Raw genomic sequence first — 15,764 nt, 5'->3', positions numbered from 1 at the left:
TCCAGAGGATCGTCATCTCCCCCCCCTGCAGACTAGCCACCTTGGATACCGTAGTGCACTGGTGCGGCTTTTCCCATTTCCCCACGCTATGACCCTCGATGCTGCTCGGGGCGTCTAAGTCGGTTCTTCATTGCCGCGTATGGCGGTGAACCTCATGGGAAAGGTGCACCCTTGAAGGCTTTGCGTGTCTAGGGGTGAGGTTTGGCGGCGCTGCTCTCGGTGCCCCGTCAGTCTGTCTCTCCACCCTTGTGTTTGTCCAGCTGTAGATCCTCCATCTTCCCCTGCAGCAAGGAGACGGGCATGGAGGAGCCACGCGCCCTCTGTAGCCTTGCTTTCCGAGACTTGTGTGACGATCCCGTGTCCTAAACAAATGGGAAAGACCTGTGTCTTAACTCTCGAGAACCAACATGTTTCCTGAGGGGGTTTTCTCTTGTGTTTGTGTTCAGTGCGATTTGTCACAATTTAGCACATACCTTCCCGAGACAAGAGTTAGGGGTTTGTGAATTAATGTGCGGCCCTTTCCTGTTGCCCCCTCCTGGGGTCCACACCTCGGGGTCTGTCTGGGTGGACTCGTCAGAAAGCTGGGAGTCGTCCCTGCGATGCTTCTGCGTTGGGGAACGCTCCTCAGGTGACTCCCCTCCATCGCTCTGTGGGAACACAAAGCTGTCCTCCTCCAAGCCTGAAGGAAAGCAGAAACGTACAAATGAAGGAAAACAATTTTACCAACAGTTGCACTAACAATTTCATCAGCAGTTTAACCTGTAGTATGTTTCCCTTTAATTCTCTGGCCTTTTATGCCATGGCTGTGACTCAAGACTTGTATTGTTTTCCCACACAGTCAAGTGTGGAATTTGACTTCATGAGGAGTTCCACATACTACCCTGACTTCAAATTCATATTTACAAGGGTCGAATCGGGATTTTGTGCCTCCCATCAGCTGAGCGGTGCGAGACCAGAGCCACCAGGTGATCATCTTCTTAGGCGTAGTTTGGCTTGTACCGCATTAAGTTCTTAACCTCTTTCAGCCCTTGTTTCCTTGTTAGACATGTTACAGTCTCAGGGATCATGGCCCCGTTCGACCCCTGTTCAAACCATGTCCACTTGTTCACCGAGTGCCAGTTCAGCAGTTTGTTGTTTCCTTTTGTCTTGACAGTCCTTTTTTTCCATCAAAGGTTGAATTAATACATAAACACTCACATACATACGATACTCCATGTGTAAGTTTATGGCATGTAATAGGTACAAAAAGAGCTGGACAGGTGCAGGTACAGAGCCATATGGTATTACATACACTCATTTAACTGATGATCTTGCCCAAAGAGACTTGCGGCTGTTTACCCATTTATACAGCTGGCTGATTTTAACTGGAGAAATTTAGGATAAGTACTTTGCTCAAGGGTACTATAGCTGGAGGTGGGATTCAAACATGCAATCTCTGGCTCCAAAGGGAGATATTTTAGAATAAATGGTTGTCAATTTTATGACTCAGGAAGGGGTAACTTTTTTTTTTAAAACCATTAAAACTAATGGTAATTACATTAGCGAGTTAGGACACTTTACCTTCTCAAGAGTTTTCAGGAACGAATTACCGTTGTAAGGTGAGTAAAGACTTTCTTCTGCTATTGTTCTGCATGGGTTTGTGTTTCTGCAAGATAAGGTGTTGTAGGAGCTGGAGGCCATGAAGGACAAATAACTGCAGGTAGCTACAGGGGATTCATGATGTGTGCTGAAGGCAGAGCCCAGAAACAAGAGACTGAGGTGGCTGAGGTGCTTTAGGGACATGCCAGTTCAGAGAAGGAGGGTATCATCTGGGAACAAGTGCTGCACAATAAATATGTGTTGAATCCAAGTCTCCAGATGTTGTCTCCAACGAAGGAGGACTAACCGCTGACGACACCTGAATCCGTCACCAACGACTGAACCCATGCAGATGGGCCCGCTAAACAGGAACCCTGAGACACTCCTCTGGATGGACTGTAGAGGGGACTCACTCCAACTATGTCCTTTAGGCCTGTTGTCAGGGATCGGGGTGCATGGACAGGAACCGCCTGAAAACTTGACTTTCTTCACACACTCCATCCCCACTTGGTCCTTGCACTGTCTGTGGCAGTTCACACCACAGTCTAGAAAAATCAGAGAGGGATTAGTTAAGGCTTCCACCATATTACAAATATAGAAGGTCGTGGTCTTCATGTTATTTTGGCCCTTTGAGGGAGATGTGCTCCAGGATATTCAGGTTGGTGAATGTCCACACTTTTCAAATAGATTCTCAATTTGACTGAGGTCAGGACTTTGACTAGACCACTGTAAAACCTGGGTGTGGCTAACAGAAGAATGGGCTGTAACTCCCGCTAAACAGTGTACAAAGGTGGTACATGTTTACCCCAAAAGTTTCAAAACTTATTGTAGCAAAAGGTTTTTCTTTCAACTATTAATGTGGGGGGACTGAATACTTATGCAATGCCAACAGCCCATTCCAGTTTTTCAAAAATCCTTATCAACGTCAACTCTAAATAATTTTTAGCTTCAGGTTTTGAAAGAGTGTCACTGAAAAAGAGAGATTCCGTTCACGAGTCGGTCAGAGAGGAGGGTTGGTTGCGGGTGTGAGTACTTTTGCAAGGCACTGTTGTTATAAATATGAAACACGGGAAATGGAATGGACAGACTGACATTGATTTAATGGGGTTCTGCATGGGTGGAAAAACGTGTGTGGACTGAAACATGGTGAAGTTATGAAAATTTACATTTTTAAATGGGGAAAAACTAGAGCCGAACTGCAGAAGGCTTAGGTTAAATTACTTAGTCAACAGAGGACCCGGCTTAACCCGTAATCTGGAAAAACCAAAACTCTGCATAAAAGACAGATGCAAATATTTTTCTATTAAATTGAAGCAACTAAAAAAACTGCAAAAACAGAGATAATTACAAAAGAATGGACTGGATCTTACCCTTGCAGCGATAGCCCTGCTTGATGACACCCCAGAGCTGCAAGAGAGCAGAGACAAGACACAAGTAAGTTGGGGGCAGGTTCAACTCAACTATAGAGACCAGAGAGCGTGAATGTACTGGAAAAGAGGAGAAATTCCCACACACAAAGCCTCTGCAGGTGTTGCAGAAGGTCGGCTTCTTGTACGTCGTCTCGTGGAAATTGTGCAGAAATTTGAGGCCCAGCTTGGCGCACACTGACATCCCCCTCATGAAGTAGGAGTTGATCTCGTCTCGGCTGATCTCGCCCTCCCTGAGAAGAAGAACAGAAGCCTCTTTTGGTATTAACTGGTAGCTTGGCAGATGTTTCAAATTCAATAGTTCTGGATAATCACTGTAGCCCACTTCCTAAATCTGCAGTCCAGCCTGGGTTTCTCTGGACGTTCTGCTGACATCCATACTTACTATTGTTCTGCATTTATCATTATCAGTTTAATAATATTATGTCCCACTAATCCTGGAATTAAATTTCGGCTAAATGAATAAATGTTTCTAAGGGGGGTGCAGTGGCGCAGCGGGTTTAGCCCAGGCCTGCTCTCCAGTGGGTCTGGTGTTCGAGTCCTGCTTGGGGTGCCGTGTGATAGACTGGCGTCCTGTCCTGGGTGTGTCCCCTCCCCTTCCAGCCCTGTGCCCTGTATTACCGGGTTAGGCTCCGGCTTGCCGCAACCCCGCTCGGGACAGGCGGTTTCAGACTCTCTCTGTGTGTGTGTGTGTGTGTGTGTGTGTGTGTGTGTGTGAGAAACTTTTCTCCAAAGTGTCAGAAGTTCCAAAAGCTGCTTACAGTTATTCACCCATTCATACAGCTGGGTAATATACTTGAGCAAATGAGGGCAAGCACCTTGATCAAGAGCATTACAGCGGGAGGTGGGATCCAAACCAGTGACTTTCAGGTGCAAAGGCACCAGTACTAACCACCACACGATGGGCTGGGCTGAACTCTACTGTCATTCTGTCCCATGGAGTACCCATCGTTCTACCTCACCTGTCGCTTTCATGTGTGCAGAAGGAGAAAGGGAAGCCTGCAGCGATCTTCTCAAAGTCCTCCAAGGAGATGTAGCCGTCCAGGTTGAGGTCATAGTTCTTCATGATAGACTGCAGAGGGCGACACGCGATCAGGAGGCCATGATGCAGCCCAGACAGAGCAGAACGGTAGGATGCTGCTGATCTTTCTTTTGAGAATTGTGAGAAAAGCTTCTGTTACGATGTTGCACGTTCATTTGCTGCTCAGAACTCACATCTACTGTCTGTTTGACGTGTCTGGAGATGGTGTCGGGGTCCAGCCGGGGGGTTACTCCAGACCCCCACTCTGCCACTACAGGTGGTTTGACTGGTGTAGCCGGCTGCAGACGGAGGAGGAGGGAAAACCAAACATCAGTAAAACATGCATATCATTGCCACAATTATCTTTCCCGAATACACGCATCTGATGTTTATTAGTGTCCCGTTATTACAGCTGATGTCTCAGTTTGGCTGATGGTGCGAAAGGTAAGAACATGGCTTCCACACCTGTATTTTGGGGTTCTTCGGTTCCTTGGTGTACGAGAGCTCGTATATCTCATCCTCGGTGTAGTAAAGATCTAGAGACAACTGAGCGAAGAGACAGCGCACGGAATGTGAAAGAAGCACATTGTGTGATAAACATGATAAGTCTGCTGTGCTGAACAAATGACCAAACGCCCAAGCTACTGTACCTAAAGTGTACAGTGAGGTGGATGTTTAGAATAGAACCAAATTTCACAGGTCAAATGCAGCTTCATATTCACTTTGAAGACCTCAACACATTAGAAGTTCTGGACAAAACGATTACTGAGCTCCATCCTGTTCCAGATGAGCTCATATGGATGTTGATGGACTTGTCAGTCCAATGACTCTTTCTGGGAAGTGAAATGACCCTCCGCCCTCAGTGTCTCACCGTGAGGAGATGCAGGAGGTCCTTATTCGCCTCAAAGGGAGGTTTGCAGGAGTGGATGGCCAGCAGGTCAGTGATGTTGCTGTACAGGTGCTGGAGCTTGCCCAAGTTTATTTTGTCGTCCTCCAGGTAGTCGGGCAGAGCCTCGTTCAGGGAAACCAAGTCCTTGAGGTGCACCCCCAGGATGGGCAGCTTAAAGCCTGTGCACTCGCTGTACAGCCGACGGTAGTTGCTGTAGTTGCTGCAGGATGACAGCAGTTCTGTCATCTCATTGAGAGTCTACAAGAAGAAGAGTGTGAGTTAGGAAGGAGAAACATCAGAAATACTTGAAAATTAAACCAGAGAAGGATATGGGGTCAACAGGAGGAATTCTCTCAGGTGTTTCCATGCCGTCCTGGCAATATAATACCACCAGTGTGTTTAGGGTCTACACCAGGACCTCCTCATGTCTAGTAGATCAGCTATGGCAGGCACCTGGGAACATTCCAGATGCCTGAACCACCTTCAGTGGCTGTTCTTCCTCTGGAGCAAAATGTGCATCTAGCCCAAGGGCCTCCTCGACCGCCCTCGAGAGCCCTGGTCCCCGTCATCAAAGCTACTTTAAAGAGGCACATTAGTCAAACACCCAGACGATATTGAGAGCTTTCAGCACTTCCACGCAAGTCTCCACCCCCACTTCCTGCCACCGAAGAGCCTTAACCTTGGCCCCTAACCATCAAGTAACTATCTGCTTCCTGGGTCCTCATATGTTATGCAGTCTAATATTTTGCAGGCAAACTTTGGATTTTCTTTGAGCAGTTGCTTTGTGTGTTTTCCAAGGTGAGGGACCACCGTCTGACCTTGGTCACATCCTGGGGCAGCAGGCTGGAGGTCTCCTTAAGGCGGGAGATGGAGCTGTGGCAGAGCCCCCCCGTCACGGCCATCAGAGTGTTGAAGTTCTGCAAGTAGCGCAGCTTCTATGGATACAGGGGTATGGGCAGGATGGCATCACCGACTCTTCGTCCATTGGGCACAAATTTGGTTTTACCCTGTTTTGTTCCCACCCAACGGGATGTTACCTGGGCGACGAGGATGAATTTGGTGAAGACCTGGGCTCTCTGCTGGGCCGTGTGTCTGCTCAGGATCATGAGCTGAACCCACTGGGACACCCCGTTGCACATCATGACGGAGCGCTCCAAAGCGGTGTTCCCCCGCACTGAGCCGTTTACCACGTAGCTGCGGTAGTCCGGGTACTAACTCGGAGAAGGCGGAGAAGAGGAGAGCATCACCACATGGCGCGGTGCGACAGATCCCGCGAGGACACAGCACTCACCCCTTGGACACGAGGTTACGGAAGGGTCTACTGGCCTTACCGAGATGTTGCGGAAATTCTCGAACTCCAGGTAGCTTAGGTGTTCGGCCATCTCGTCAGGCTCCATGTGGTCGAAGAGGAGGGAGACCTTCCGCTTCTTCATCGAAGGGGAGGGGGGCAGGGATGGAGTCGCAGGGGTGTTACTGGTGGGGGGGAGGGGCAAATACAAACACGAATCGGTCTGAATTTGTCTTCCTCTACTGAATGGCAGCCTCTCAGTTAATATACGGTCAAATGGAGTAAAGACATAAACCGTTTCGTCCTTGAGCTGGACGAAGGAAAGTTCACGAGCTAGAATCTGCACGTTGTTTTTCTGCCCCAAAATGCAGCTATGAACAATGGTAGCCAATACTGTGGGGGTTAGAACTGCGGCGCGTAGCTCTGAAGGTTGCAGGTTCGAATCTTGCCTGCTGCTGTAGTGCCCACGATCAAGGTACTTACTCTGGGTTTATACAGTAAAATTTACCCTGCTGGGGTACTGGGTAAATCAGTGAAAGCTTCTTTGGAGAAAACATGAAATCTATGAACTATATGAAGAATAACAGTTCAAACAGCGTCATTGTACGTCTTCAATGAGAACTTACAGGCTGGATGTGTCGACCAGCAGGCAGTGGGATTCCTCCCCCTCGGTCCTGACTAGCGCCCACAAGTCGCCCATGACTTTCTCCAGAAGGGGGTCGCCCTCGAATGCTGCTGGGAACTTGCTTATCCACAGCCTGTGTGTGTTGGAGGCGGCAGACAGGGAACACACACACACCTCTTAGCAGCAGCCCAATACTGATCCAAAGCCAAACATAATCAACAATTTATTCTTTCACCACAGCTTTACTGTAACTTGATGAACACTTTTAACGGGAGAGCGCAGTTAAAATACTTCCATTGTACATGTACACGTTTCACATGTGAGGTCGTGCGCCTTTCGAGACAGGGCCTACATTGTGCAAGTTCTCTTTTCTGGGCATCTGACCTGTATGTGCCCCCCTGGATGATAATGATCATTCATATTCCAGGGTGATTTCCAGATTCCCACTGGCCACAGCGTCTGCTTTTCATTGGCCAACAACAGGAAACGTACGGAGCCGCACGCATCGCATCCATCTGTCCAATTTCAGTGAGGGCTTGTGCTGAACAGGGTTGTGCATTGGGTGCAAGGCTGTGCACCTTGTACAAGGTGCCAGTACAAATATGTTCACTCACTCACCCATCCATACACCAAGGGCAATTTAGTGTCAGCAATCCACCAGAACTGCTTGTCTTTGGACGGTGGGAGGAAACCAGAGCACCCGGGGGAAACCCATACGGACGCGCGGAGAACAAGTGAAGTCCACACAGCGAGCGGGGATCAGACCCACGTTCTCTCGCACCAAACAGGCGCTGTGAGACAGATGTCATATTTTAACGTCTATAGAAACATATGAGATATGATTTCACTGGGGTTCCTCAGGAATCGCAAAGACTGAAAAAGAGACACTTTACAAGTTATCGCTTCATAAGCGATACACTGTTACTATACCGTTAAACACACCAGTAAACGTTTCATTTGGACTTTAGCACTGTTACACTGTCATACCGCAGAAAAATTAATGAATGAAAAAACTCCTTTTAATCTGGAGGGAAACTGCAGTTTTACTTTGTTATATTACCAGTTTATTACGTTTCGCTCAGCTCATTAACTCAATATATCACAATGCACAAAATGCCCTGATTTAAAGGAGCTGAAATGAACATTCGATTCAGTTCAACGTATTTTTATAGAGCGTTCAACTCAACACATGGAGAGAGAACTTATGAGGATAAATATGAAATCCAAAGAGCTCCAGGTCCAGCATTAATGTGAACTGGGCGCCTGGTGCCACTGCCTCCCGTTATGAAATGTGCAAAACAGGTGTTTAAATCAGGCATCTGAGGGCCTTTCTAAGAACCTACAACACACACAGCCCTTTTGCTGTCCCACACATGCCTGATGAAAATGCGATGCAAATGTGGTGTTTATGCAAATGAGATGCAAATTCAGCCTCAATGCAATGTATGCGACGTGTGTTCTGAATGTACATACCAGGGAATTCTGCGAACAAGTACAACGAGTTTCTATTGTGGGAGAACACAGACATACACACACACTCAGAGGTCAGCCAGGAATGCAGGAAGCGGAGTAGGGCTTAAAAAGGATAAATGAGAAGAGGGCAGTGACACACTCCCTGTATGTATGCCGAGAGAAGCGGCTCGGGGGAGAAGGCGGCGGCAACGGCAACACCCACTCACCTGATAAAGTGGCAGATCTGTGTGCGCTGCAGGATCCTTCTTTCCACTGGACAGTCTCTATAGGTGACAAAGTCAAGGAAGGACAGCAGCCAAATATCTGCCATGTTCTCACATTCTCTGCTTACACACACTCTGACTCGTGCGGTCCCGTGCGCACGTTCCCACCCAATGAGCAGGATATAGAAGGAGCAGCTTCTGTGCAAAGATGTGTGAGGGAACCACCCAGCTGTGCATCATCAGCGTCATGTGGACCAGCTGCACGCTTCTGGTCAGCTTTCCATCCGAGTCTGAAACACAGCACCGCACGGCCCGTTATGGTGCGCTGCAGAAACACACCGCACTGCTTAGTCAGGTCACAGAGATTCCCAATTCGCTATGAGTCAGGCCTCTGCCGCGTGATTTCCCTGCACAGGCTTTGCAGATTCATGCGACGCTGTTTGAACCGTCAGCAGAGGAGTGAAGCTGCTGCAGAAGAGGGGTGTCCAGCGTGCAGCCCACAAGGATATGTGCACGTTACTGACGTGTGCTATACCTCTACCGTAAGCCGTGCATTCCCCTGAACCACACGTCAATACAGCTCCAGTCAGACACACGCCTGCAAACACAACGCACTCCGAAATAAAATGCAATGAAATAAACAATTTAAAAAGTAAATGATTGTTCAATTTAGATACTGGAGGCTCAGTGCATTACTTGCTATGATTTTCACACGCGTGGCCCTCAGCCCCATTCACACCAAAGAGACTGTGGCCCTTGGCCAAGAGTTTGGGCACCGCTGCTGTGAAACATCTCCGGGAGACTAGCAAAGCATTGTGGGATTTTAGAGTGATGAAAAGACAAGCGGGTTAGAGCTGAGTATTGATGTGAAAGACATGAGCAGGGTGCCGTAAGGTAATGTGGTGCATAGCAGCGATGTGATGCAGCAGCAATGCAGAGCATCACACCGCATGCAACCGCGAAGTAAAGCATATGTTGTCATAGCCCAGGAGCAGATGAAACACACTATCACGGGTGTGAAAGTGTGCGCGTGTGTCACTCATCTAGAACGTGTTCCAGCTTCTTGGCCTTTTGGCTACGATCAGAGTGTAACACGTCTTCCTCACTGGCAAACACTTATATAATCTGACTGAGGGGAGCGGAGTCAAAATGATTAGGAGGAAGAAGCAAAGAGCTCTGTCCAACTGGACCATACCAGTTTTAGCAAAAGAATGAGAGGACCCACAACCCTACACGGGCTCGATGGGGACGGAACCTATGCTTTGTGGCACAATGCAGGCACCGGTGCGTCGCACTAAGCCACCTTGCCGGCCCGGGTGGGATGCGCTGGCGGATGGGCACCTCTGAGTGGGACACTCCAGCTTAAGCTTTAGCCCGTCCCACCTGCTCTCCACCTACCAAAGCAAAGAAGGCACCGCTGGATAAGGTCGTCGAGGTTGGCGGCTCGGGTCAGGAAGCCCTGGGTGGGGGTCAGCAAAGCCCGGCTAATCTCCCGAGGGCTGGGGCAAGTCATCCGCCGCTCCAGCCCTGCTTTGCGGTACCGCACTCTGCCCGGGCTGTTGTGCCGAGACTTCCTAGGAGAAAAGGACAGAGACGTGGTACACTGTCACAGTGCAACAACTCGGTTGTAAGAAGAGAAATGTGCCAAAGAGCCAGTGGCTGGTGCGTGCAGTGGGCCTGCAGGGGGCGTAGTGGTTACACCTGCTGCTATGCACTGGAAGGACCCAGGCTCAAATCCCTGCTGCTTCTGTAGTACCTTCAATCAAGGTACTTACCCTAAACTGTTACTGTAAAAATGGTCCTGCTGTATAAATGGGTAGATCAGTGTAACTTGCTCTGGAGAAAAGCATGCGCTGCATGAACTGAATAATAATAGAAGTGAATGTGAATCTGATGGTGATTTGATATTTACCGTAATCAAGGGCTGTGATTGGTTGACACTGCCAATGAGACAGGAAGCAGGGACTGTACAGCTGCTTTATATTTGTTCCACAGTTGCGAAAGAAGCAGTGTCCCTTACGCTAATATCAGTATTAATATCTATAGCTAATATCTATTCATAACTGAGAACTGTAACCTTTTCATCTCTTGCTGCTTCCCCACAGCGCCCCCTGCTGAGCAACGCTGTGCACAGCGCGGTAACGACCAGAATACATGTGAGTGCTGTAGTGGGCGAACGACACATGTGACATGTTTGATGTGGGTCACCCGTGTTTGCGTGTGGCTATAAAAACACAAGTACTGCCGCGTGTGTCTGTGTGTGAGTCCGGGGGTGTCGACGAGGACGAGACTGCGCTAGAAACACACTCAGATTTCCCCTCGCCGCCTCTGCTGATGCAGGAGATAAAGCTGCGGCCTCTGCGTCAGCGCTTCGTCTCAAATCTGGCGCCTCCAGTGCAACGGCAAACTACGCCGGGCTGCACTCGAACCTGAGTCCCACCTCGCACCTGCTGTTCCCTCTCCTTGCATGTTGTTTCTGTGTATGGGCAGGGCTGGGGGCACAACCAGTAATAGTGCTCTGTGCAAATGACCACCGGTGTGATGTGACATCATAGTGCGGGTTTGAGTAAAGGGGAACAGGAAGCGCACGGTGGCTTCAGGGAAATCGTGGCGACTTCTTAGAATGTCCAGAATCGTATCACATTGACCAAGAATCCACACCCTCATTGCCAGGCTCACTCACACACACTCTCCACACACACACACACACACACACACAAATGTGCACAAAGTGCTTATTTTCAGTTCTCCTGAAATTGTTGCTTAGTCTACACTTTCACATCCCGAATATGCTGGAACACGCACACACAGACACACACACAGATACACGCACAGACACACACACATATTAATAAAACCAGGTATAATAAAATATTTTTGTATATGTGGCCCAAACTCTCAGTTCCATATTCCATCCTGTGCTGTTGCTGTGGGTCTGGGACAGGTAACCCCCCCGATCTATGTTTCTTATTATTACTATGTTTATTATTACTGGGGCCTAAGATGAGGCCTTTTCTTTCTATTTATGTTCTGACGGAGGTAGCTGGTGGTGACACCAAACACGGGAACACCTCGAGCACCGGGCTGAGTGAACGCCGCTACGGTCCGTTACACTGCGTCGGTTTGGTCCGGCTGGTTCACAGTAGGGCATAGTAATAACGCTCATGCGCACACACACACACACTGCACCTGTCACTTATCTCCTGGCTGTTTTTGGTTCAGTTTCAGTAAACTTCCTCAGCTGTTGCCCCCCGGGGTGATAAAGGTTTGCAAGCCCCCAGTGTCACAGGTCACCTGTTTTGTTACAAGGTGAAGGTGTTTTTATCCCTTTTTAGTACTTATATCCTTATTTATTAGTTCTATTATTTATCCTTGTTCCTGTCTAGGATGCTACACTCACTCTGCTCCCTTTCAAAAGGTGGACAGGGGAATAAGGACTTCAAAATCACAGTGCCGTGCTATACATTCATGGGCCAACAGGGGGCGTAATGGTTGGAGCTGCCAATTTGCGCTTAAAGGACTCAGGTTTGAATGCACCTCCTGCTGTAGCACTGTTGAAAAAAGGAAAGTGTCAAAAAAGTAGATAAGTGTAAATTAGACCAGAAACCTGGGATCTCCGTGGTGCCAAAGGGAGCGCTGCCCTCCCCCCACATTTGCACCCTCAGCCCATTGAGGTTCCCCCTTTTCACTCAGATGGACAGCAGCCAGGTCATTTGCACGAGGAGATGGTTGAGCCCTAAAAGTGCTGAACCTCCACAGTAAAGCTGGACTTAGACTGGGAGAACGTGCTGGAAAACACTGACCAATATTATTGTCACTGGAATTTCATGGTAAATCAGGATCTGGATTGGTAATGGGGGAGACCTGCCGATATGACTGACTACAGTTCTGGTTTTCGGTTTTGTCATTTTGTTCGCGGGAATATCTTTGTATAGCTTTCTGCCATGCCAGCTTCTCTGGAACCCTTAGCCCAGAGGGGTAGGGGCTCCAGTCTTTTCGTGACATCCTGTTGTATAACGCAGTGTACTCTGTGTAAGAGCGCAACACACAGAGACACACGCGCACACATACTGTAGACATCCTGCCAAAGAGCTACGACTTGACCATCAGTTGCTATTTTTAAAATCTGCTAAAAAAGACAACCACCCCTGTGTGAGGTCTATGCTTCTACTTTTCATTTTGACACTTTTCATCACCATCGGCTTGTTTCTGAAAGCCCCGAGAAGTGGGAAGAGTGGACGGAGTGTCCCGATGTGCCGTACCTGGGCCCGTCGGACACTCGCTCGCACTGAGCCTCTCCGCCTCGTCCGCCCCTCCGCCACTCACATCCTCTTTTCGCTTCATTCACAAAACAACGTGTCTTTATGATTTGGAAACCACCCCTCTGTCACATCCCACTGTGCCCGGGGGTTGCATGTGGTGGGGGGGGTCATGCAAATTCCAGCCTTTCTCTTGCTAATTGATTAATTGGTGCCAAATTGTCTGTGTGCTATAGAGGGCATTTCTCGCTCACTTTCTCCCTCCCGTAGAGGAATGAGAGTCTGCAAACACCCACCCACCCCCACACACACCCACACACACCCACACCACAGCAGTTTGTACAACAGCTCTTTCAAAGGGCCCCCATCCCTGAACCAGTTGAGCGTCACTAACTGTCACGCAGGGGACCACAGCCAAAGCTCTGATTTCTCTCCCCGATCTCAACAGTAATTTCAGACCTATCTTACTTTTTGCAAAGTGTAACATCACGAGAACCACAGTAATGTACATCAGTTGTCTAAAGGAGCATTTAAATTGATGCTGTTAAAAAGTATCATTATGTGTTTCTTTATGCATACGGTTACATGTGTAATTGTAAAAGCTAACGATTATAAAAACTGAACACAAAACATTAAAATACAGAAGTATATTATAACACACTGATCTGTTTATATAAGGGAATAAAAATATTAGCATTTTAGAGATACATTGAAGCAAAGAAGATCATGTTTTGTGTTGAGACATAAAGACAGTACATAAAAAATCGAAAGGTAAATAAATTCAGAGGAGATTCCTATTTGAATAAAAACAGAGCATATTTTGTTACTCTTTCCAGTGATGTTTTTTTGGGCAAGACTCACAAGAGTGGCACAATCCACTGACCTGTGACCACGAGGTTGCTGAACAGGTTTGTGAAAATTGCCCTCAGAGTGTTAATGCTGATTCAGAGCGGAGTGTGAGTGCAGAACGTGCCCTGACCCTAACCCTTACATGGGTCCATTTCAGGACTCTTGTGCTACCACCTCAGGTTAAAGGTCATACACCATAGGTGGGTCTGTGGTTATATCCTAGGGCAACCATGTCACCACAATACAAATGGGTAAGAAACTGAGTAAAACTGGAAGCAAAGGAAGTGCAGCAGGTTTGAGAAATACTGAATGGCAAATACAGCACCAGCTGACTGATGCAAATTAGTGCTAGAGAAGTTTAATTTATACTTGTGAAGTGTAAAGAGACATTTATCCCGACAAGTATTGTACTGATGAAACCTGGTGTTCCACATTAATTCGTGGTCACCTCTGCTGTCCTCCAACACACCGCCTTGGCTACCCATGATGCACTGCTGCACACAATACCCCACTGCCATCCCCTTGAGGCTCTCCAGGTAGACAAGCCACATTCATCTCATCGGAGTGATTACTGAGTGTTAATGAGTGAACGATATTTTCTCCTCTTTAAACATCTCAAAGACACAATTTAAGGGAAATCAATGCGCGCGCACACACACGTTTATAGGACACCAGAGCACAAGTAGAAAAGCATGAAGCCAGAACGTGGTGAAAACATAAACACAGAGGGCTTTAAATGTGTGTATGTGTACGTGTTGGCCACAGCTGTGTCCCTGCAGTCCTTGGGCACAAAATCACCTTGAGGACTAAGGACAGCGCTTTGGACGCCGAACACACGCGTGTTGCACACACAAGGGCCTCCATACCGCTGATGCACGCATGCAGACATTTAACTTTGTTTTTGCAGCTTTGGGCCGAGTGCCGCGACAATGGAGAGCAAAGCAGAAAAGTTCCCTCTGCTTAACATGAAACTCTTGAAAACCACACGCTCACACAGATAACCACAAGGACACACTGCAGAATGCAACAATAGCATGGTCTTCACACAGACACACAAAATCTGGTGGCACTGTAGCAAGGGAGGGCACAGAGGTGCAGTGTGGTGTATGGCACACACACACACACATACACACACACACACACACACACACACGCGCACACTCACACGCACACAGAGTGGAGCAGTACCTCTTGGTCTCTTTGCGATTCATTGTAAGTTTGCACTCCTCTCTTCTCGTCCTGTCCCCTTGGGCCGGCATGAGTGAGTGCCCTCGTGCCCTACAGCCCCATGGGGGGCGGCGGGTCCTTCGGCTCCACTGGTGCAGGTGAGCTGCTTGGAAGAGGCCCCCAGGAGTTACGTCGGTGTCAGATCAGTCCTGTCCTGCTCCACGGGGGGCTGCGACACTTGGGCAACCCGGCTCCGTCTGCTGCCAGATATTAAACGCCAGATTTGCTTCCATGAAACGGGACGAAACAAAGCACAGTGAGACGGCGTAAGAAAAGTGAAAAATCGCAAAACAAAGACGAGGAATGTGTGTACAAGAGAGGAGGCAGGCAGTAGGTCTAAAACAGCACGTCTCTTGCATTGAGGAACTGCTTCTGACAGATAAGGGAACTGTCATTAGAGAGAGAGAGAGAGACAGAGGGAGGGAGGGAGGGAGAGAGGGAGGGAGGTGGAGGAGGGTGCACAAAGGGGGAAGGGAGGGGGAGTGTGTGTGAGTGCGTGTGTGACACAACATGAGAGAAAGACAGAGTAATAGTATTTCAAATGTCTTAACTAAGACTCATCTTTGAATTAAGATGTATTTCATAACCAGTGAAACACACCCATAACACTCAAAGTCTGACTCTCCTCTTTGTTTTATGGACTTGTGAACACAAGAGCTACACGCTTTCATTTAAGTGAAAAACTGTTTTGTTTCTGAAGCATCAAGAGAATACTGAATAACCAAACACACACACACACAGACAAATAAGTTCCAACACGGAAAATGAACGCATTTACATCAAAACAACTAGTTAGAACTGAATGCGTCCAAATTGGGGTCATTATGTGAGCAGGTTGTTGTTATTAATATCACTGCTGTTCTCTGCACTGTGGCAAGTGTCAACAGTGTGATCTGTTGGTGTTTGCAAGGTTCAACGGTTACAC

At 48.1% G+C, this 15,764-nt stretch overlaps 1 protein-coding gene across 2 annotated transcripts; it reads right to left on the bottom strand.

Moving 5' to 3' along the window:
- Window positions 1-214: 214 nt before the first annotated feature.
- On the bottom strand, window positions 215-15,203 carry LOC108924841 (RAS guanyl-releasing protein 1-like). 2 transcript variants are annotated; one of them, XM_018736448.2, is made up of 17 exons: window positions 14,801-15,203; window positions 9,903-10,078; window positions 8,689-8,794; window positions 8,508-8,570; window positions 6,830-6,961; window positions 6,247-6,388; window positions 5,953-6,126; window positions 5,734-5,850; window positions 4,898-5,173; window positions 4,492-4,572; window positions 4,221-4,325; window positions 3,968-4,077; window positions 3,094-3,238; window positions 2,949-2,985; window positions 1,992-2,123; window positions 474-679; window positions 215-362 (listed from the first exon to the last, which is right to left on the bottom strand). In XM_018736448.2, exons 1-17 carry the CDS (start codon window positions 14,869-14,871, stop codon window positions 228-230), a joined length of 2,208 nt encoding a protein of 735 aa, XP_018591964.1. In that variant the 5' UTR covers window positions 14,872-15,203; the 3' UTR covers window positions 215-227. The 2 variants fall into 2 exon arrangements, with proteins under 2 accessions (XP_018591964.1, XP_018591966.1); XM_018736450.1 differs by lacking the exon at window positions 215-362 and having other exon boundaries at window positions 601-679; window positions 3,090-3,238.
- Window positions 15,204-15,764: the final 561 nt, after the last annotated feature.

Source organism: Scleropages formosus, chromosome 3 (genome assembly GCF_900964775.1).
Source record: "Scleropages formosus chromosome 3, fSclFor1.1, whole genome shotgun sequence".
In the NCBI taxonomy this organism is placed as follows: domain Eukaryota; kingdom Metazoa; phylum Chordata; class Actinopteri; order Osteoglossiformes; family Osteoglossidae; genus Scleropages; species Scleropages formosus.
This window is presented reverse-complemented; position numbering and strand designations above follow the sequence as displayed.

Bases quoted from the DNA above. Each gene is read 5' to 3' on its own strand.
- LOC108924841 (XM_018736448.2), bottom strand. From the start codon at position 14,871: ATGCCGGCCCAAGGGGACAGGACGAGAAGAGAGGAGTGCAAACTTACA. The intron at 5,851-5,952 runs GTAACATCCCGT...CTGTATCCATAG, and splicing joins AATTCATCCTCGTCGCCCAG to AAGCTGCGCTACTTGCAGAA. The intron at 2,124-2,948 runs GTAAGATCCAGT...TGATTTTTCTAG, and splicing joins GCAGGGCTATCGCTGCAAGG to ACTGTGGTGTGAACTGCCAC.